At 45.9% G+C, this 6373-nt stretch overlaps 1 protein-coding gene across 1 annotated transcript; it reads left to right on the plus strand.

The window, feature by feature from the left end:
* The first annotated feature begins 904 nt into the window (after nucleotides 1–904).
* On the plus strand, nucleotides 905–1873 carry LOC109751245 (PRA1 family protein F3). Its single transcript, XM_020310146.4, has one exon. It carries the CDS (start codon nucleotides 1041–1043, stop codon nucleotides 1614–1616), a length of 576 nt encoding a protein of 191 aa, XP_020165735.1. The 5' UTR covers nucleotides 905–1040; the 3' UTR covers nucleotides 1617–1873.
* The last annotated feature ends 4500 nt before the right edge of the window (nucleotides 1874–6373 follow it).

Here is a 6373-nt window from a genome sequence, read left to right on the forward strand (position 1 = left end):
CAATAGCTTTCTAGTCGATGCCTCTGCTTTGCCTTCAGCCGGCCCGGCGCCGAGCCACCACGCCGCGGCTTTGCATTGCTCGCGAAAAGGCCGGCCAGAGCGGCGAGGACCATGAGATGCTCTTCGTCTTGGGCGTCGGCATCGGCTTCCTCCTCCAGCAGCCGCGAACGCCTCCTCGTCGTGTGAGTTCATCGCCGAGCAGACAAATCGCTGAACACCTTGCGAGCGTGGTAGGCGCGCAGCCGCCGGTATTCCCGCCCTGCGTGGCTGGAGCGCCGGAAAGCTAGCCCAGGAGCGGGGTTGAGGTTGCCGCGGCGGAACCCTCTCTTTTTCGACGAGGGAATGACCTAGCTAGCGGCTAGGTAGGCGGCGACGGGATCGGCATGGCGGCGGAAGGGCGTGCGCGCGTGGGGGGTGCGAATCTGGAAGTGCAAGATGTTTTTCTGCCTCACAGTGGTGGCCCAAACGCGGTTTTTCCTTCCGCCGGAGCCCCCAAGCGCGTCCAGTGCGCTGGGTTCGGCCTGAGATTGCCGGGCCAAAAAATGGGCCGAGCCAGTGGATTTCGTTATCCCGGGGGCGCGACTGGGGGTTTTTCGGTGCCGGCGCGAAAAAACTCGCCCTGGGGGACTCGTTGGGGGCGCGAGTAGAGATGCTCTTACACTGTTCTTCTATTGATTGGTCATGAGTATGTTCTCACTGATCAAGGATGTGTTGTATCGTGTAATGCTCTCTTCTCTCCAATGAAAATGATAGGCTTGAAAAAAAAAACTAAGGGTTGTGATCCACATGCTTGTACACGATGCTTGTCGAAAAGGAAGCCTAGGGATAACTGAGTCCACGATCCAGATCCTACAAGTCCACCTAGGCGCATATCCCCCACTTGCCAGCCTTCATACCGACGCTTTTACCTCCCCATTTATTGCATAGGACCTGCCGGGTTGCAGACTCCCACATCTACACGTCGAGTTCAGTCCGCCCCACCCCAACACGTTTTCCTCCTACCGTCGCCGGCCACCGGCCATCTCCACCTCCAGCCAGCCATGTCGAAGTACGGAACCATCCCCATCTCCTCCTCCTCCTCCGATGCCCCGCCTCCCGGCTCCTCTCCGCTCGACTTCATCTCCCGGGCCAAGGCCCGCGGCGCGTCGGCACTCGCGACGCGCCAACCCTGGCGTGAGCTGGCCGACCCAAAGGCCCTCGCTGTGCCCCGGGGGCTAGGGGACGCCTACCTCCGCGCCCGCGCCAACCTCGCGCATTTCTCCATGAACTACGCCATCGTGGTCCTCGGCGTCGTCTTCCTCTCCCTGCTCTGGCACCCCTTTTCCCTCATCGTCTTCCTCGCCTGCATGGTCGCCTGGGTCTTCCTCTACTTCCTCCGCGACGTCCCGCTCGCTCTCTTCGGCCACACCATCGGTGACGGCGTCGTGCTCGCCGTCCTCTCGGCCCTCACGCTCATCCTGCTCCTGCTCACCGGAGCCACCGGCAACATCCTCACCTCGCTGCTCGTCGGGCTGGTGCTCGTCCTGCTGCACGCCTTGCTGCATCGCCCCGCGGACAGCATCGACGAGGAGGCCGGACGGTGGTACACACCCGTCACACCGCCGCAGCCGTACTAGTCTTTTAATTCTGAGCTGCTCCTTGTAATCTCGTTGGTTCTTGGTCTGTGAATTTTGTTCCGTGGATCGCAGCACTCGTTAATTATTTTGTTGAGTCGTATCCGTGTGAAATAAGTGTTCTTGTTCCATTTTTATCTTTTTGAACATCGATGAGACGATGAACTATGGTCGATTATTGGGAACAGGTGACCAATTTGAAGTCAACTTCCGCTCAATTGTATGTTTCTTGTATAATAATGGATTAATGGTTGCTTAGCTCACAAGGCGTTTGGAAGAAGGAAGTACATGGTCAAATTCGTGCGTTGCCTTCTGCTCCAGGATGTGGCCAGAAACCGACGTTCACGTTTGAGATTGGGACGTTGATGCGACCGTATGAACTAGTTGAACCAATTATTTTGCTCACGGTTTTGGCAAACACTAATTAAAAATCATTTAGATGTGAATTAGACAAACTGAATAAAGATATAAGAGCATCTCCAATAGCTACCATATTTTAAGGCACCAAAGGAGGGTGTTATAAAAATAATTGGGCACCAAAAGTGTCCTTTTTGGGCACGATAAAGCACCGTCTCCTAGTATGTTTTCATATTTTTTGTCATAAGCAAAAATGAATACAGGAATACCAAAAATAAATACGAAAACAGATACTACTAAAAACGAACACAGAGCGAATATGGTGTGGAAACGGCAACAGAAGCATGTGCTCACCAGAACTTGAAAACACCTTGAACCAAAGGGGAAAAACATAAGAAAACCAACATATTTAATCAACTGTTAACATGACTACACAATGATGGTTATATTATAATATATGCATTTTGTGATATTTTTTTTCACTGTGGCAATACAAACATATTTGTGGTAATTAGACATATAAGCGCCATAAGTAAGCAAAATCTAGTGTATCCGATCATCCTCTTACAAGTAAGACACATTGTAACATCACAAAATAATTTGTGAATTGGAGTTTCAGGCCCGGCCTCCATATGGTTACAATCAGGGCAAACTTTCTTGCATGGTAATAGAAGTTGGGCCATACATGGGCCATTAATTGTGTGGTGGTTGATGGTTGCCTTGCTGTGATCTAACGGCTTAACATGCCAATTGATCCAACAACCTAAGAAAAAGGGAAATAACATTAAGAGAGAGGCACATGCGCCGACGTACGTGCACCTCGTCTCCAACTAATGCGCCCTGATCGGGGGCATCCAAACCAACTTATGGTTTAGGTCCCATGTTGCACAACGGTAAACAAAAGGGATACATGGTGAGCACCCCCCCCCCCCCCGCGTGATCATTCATTCACGCCAGGTTCACTCTCCTCCCTTAGGGTGTCCTAGATTAAGGGGTGTCAACCTGTACAACCTATCGTCCATGGGCCGGGCTCATGGCCCGCCGACCACTGGAGGAAGGGCTACGGAAGCTATGACCCTTGGCGTGAGCAAAATGGAAACTTTCGAAGACTTAGCGTACACTTCAGGGAAAGTTCTAGTAGTCGGCGTGATTTTCCTAGTTAGCAACCGACCATGTGTGTAACCTAAATACCCCCGGGACATATATAAGCCAAGGGGTTTTAGTCTTTAGGGGTACGATAACAAGCCCTAGGGTTTAGAACACAATCATACGATGTCGAGGTAGATCATCTTGTACTCTGTACCCCATCAAATCAATACAATCCAAGCAGGACGTAGGGTTTTACCTCTTCGAGAGGGCCTGAACCAGGATAAAACATCGCCCCCTCGCCTCCTGTTACCATTGTTCCTAGACTCTCAGCTCGGGACCCGCTACCCGAGATCCGCCGGTTTTAGCACCGACATTGGTGGCCCACGCAGGTCCCACCGTATGGTCGCTTCAGAACAATGAAGGTATCGGTCCATGGTCGAACCAAGATGATGTGTATCCTACAGCAAAGCCTCAAGTCATCGGATCAACCAAAGAGGAAAACCATATCGGATCGCCCTCCTCCCTCTAGAGCTGAGGTGTAACGATCCTGAACCTATAGCCGAGCCTCACGCTCTCTCTCCTAACTCGACCGAGGATCTTCACATGCATACAAACCAAGAACTGGCATGCCTCCTAATGGAGGATGGCGAACCCAACCAATTGAAAGGATCATGGAGCTCAGACCTAAAAGCCAGTCCAACTGGTTCAGCTTTAGCACAGCAATCTTGGGAGGAGCATCTCGGAGCGTCAAGTATAATAGATCCGGGTCAAAAAAAATTATCCAACCCTGATGACCCACAAGTATAGGGGATCTATCATAGTCCATTCGATAAGTAAGAGTGTCGAACCCAACGAGGAGTAGAAGGAAATGACAAGTGGTTTTCACTAAGGTATTCTATGCCAGCACTGAAATTATCGGTAACAGATAGTTTTGTGATAAGGTAATTTGTAACGGGTAACAAGTAATAAAAGTAAACAAGGTGAAGCAAGGTGGCCCAATCCTTTTTGTAGCAAAGGAAAAGCCTGGAAAAACTCTTATATAAAGGAAAACGCTCCCAAGGACACATGGGAATTATCGTCAAGCTAGTTTTCATCACGCTCATATGATTCGCGTTCGTTACTTTGATAATTTGATATGTGGGTGGACCGGTGCTTGGGTACTGCCCTTCCTTGGACAAGCATCCCACTTATGATTAACCGCTATTGCAAGCATCCGCAACTACAAAAGAAGTATTAAGGTAAACCTAACCATAGCATGAAACATATGGATCCAAATCAGCCCCTTACGAAGCAACACATAAACTAGGGTTTAAGCTTCTATCACTCTAGCGACCCATCATCTACTTATTACTTCCCAATGCCTTAATCTAGGCCCAAACAATGGTGAAGTGTCATGTAGTCGACGTTCACATAACACCACTAGAGGAAAGACAACATACATCTCATCAAAATATCGAACGAATACCAAATTCACATGACTACTTATAGCAAGACTTCTCCCATGTCCTCAAGAACAAACATAACTACTCACAAATCATATTCATGTTCATAATCAGAGGGGTATTAATATGCATAAAGGATCTGAACATATGATCTTCCACCAAATAAACCAACTAGCATCAACTACAAGGAGTAATCAACACTACTAGCAACCCACAGGTACCAATCTGAGGTTTTGGGACAAAGATTGGATACAAGAGATGAACTAGGGTTTGAGAGGAGATGGTGCTGGTGAAGATGTTGATGGAGATTGACCCCATCCTGATGAGAGGATCGATGGATCAAGTTTTTTGGACCAATTCTTTCTAGATCTATTAACAGTCTTTTGCAAAATTAATTTAATCTCTCTATTACTTAGTTCTACTTGACCACTAGATTGTGGATGATATGGAGATGCAATTCTATGATTAACATCATACTTAGCAAGCATTTTACGAAAGGCACCATGAATAAAATGTGAACCACCATCAGTCATTAAATTCTTGTAGTGGGAGAACCCATCTAATAAGTCTAGGTTTAGCATCTTTCTTTTCCATAAGATATTTAATAGCAGCATGATTAGTGTGAACAGTTACTTTAGAATCAACATTATAAGGTCTGAACTTATCACAAGCAAATACAACTGCTAAAAATTCTTTTTCAGTAGTAGCATGATTTCTTTGGGCACTGTCTAGAGTTTTACTAGCATATTGGATAACATTTAATTTCTTATCAACTCTTTGTCCTAGAACAGCACCTACAGCATAATCACTAGCATCACACATAATTTCAAAGGGTAAATTCCAATCAGGTGGCTGAACAATAGGTGTAGAAATCAAGGCTTTCTTAAGTATTTCAAATGCTTCTACACAATCATCATCAAAGAAAAAAGGAACATCTTTTTGTAAGAGATTAATCAGAGGCCTAGAAATTTTTGAGAAGTCTTTAATGAACCTCCTGTAGAAACCGGCATGACCAAGGAAACTTCTTATACCTTTAATGTCCTTAGGACACGGCATCTTTTCAATAGCATCAACTTTAGCTTTATCAATTTCAATACCTCTTTCAGAAATTTTATGCCCCATAAAGTGGCACTTCTCCCAATTCAAGACAAGATTAGTTTCTTCACATCTCTACAAAACTCGATCAGGGTTGCTTAAGCAATCATCAAAAGAAGTTCCATACACGGAGAAATCATCCATGAAAACCTCAACAATATTTTCACAAAAGTCAGAGAATATAGCAGTCATACATCTTTGAAAGGTAGCAGGTGCATTGCATAAACTAAATCTATAAGCAAAGGTACCGAAAGGGCAAGTAAAAGTGGTCTTTTCCTGATCCTCTTTTGACACAGGTATTTGAGAGAAACCAGAATAACCGTCTAGAATGCAAAAATGTGTATGTTTGGATAATCTTTCTAGCATTTGATCAATAAAAGGTAAAGGGTAATGATCCTTTTTAGTAGCTTTATTCAGTTTGCAGAAATCAATTACCGTTCTATAACCTGTAACAATTCTTTGTGGGATCAATTCATCTTTATCATTAGGAACAACAGTAATACCTCCCTTCTTAGGGACACAATGGACAGGACTTACCCACTGACTATCAGCAACGGGATAAATTATACCTGCCTCCAGAAGCTTTAATATTTCTTTTCTTACCACTTCTTTCATCTTAGGATTTAACCGTCGTTCGTGATCAACAACCGGTTTAGCATCTTTCTCTAATTTTATTTTGTGCTGGCATAGAGTGGGACTAATGCTCTTAAGATCATCCAGAGTATATCCAATAGCAGCACGGTGCTTCTTCAGAGTTTTCAATAATTTCTCTGCTTC

The sequence above is a fragment of the Aegilops tauschii genome, chromosome 1, assembly GCF_002575655.3.
Source record: "Aegilops tauschii subsp. strangulata cultivar AL8/78 chromosome 1, Aet v6.0, whole genome shotgun sequence".
In the NCBI taxonomy this organism is placed as follows: Eukaryota; Viridiplantae; Streptophyta; class Magnoliopsida; order Poales; family Poaceae; genus Aegilops; species Aegilops tauschii.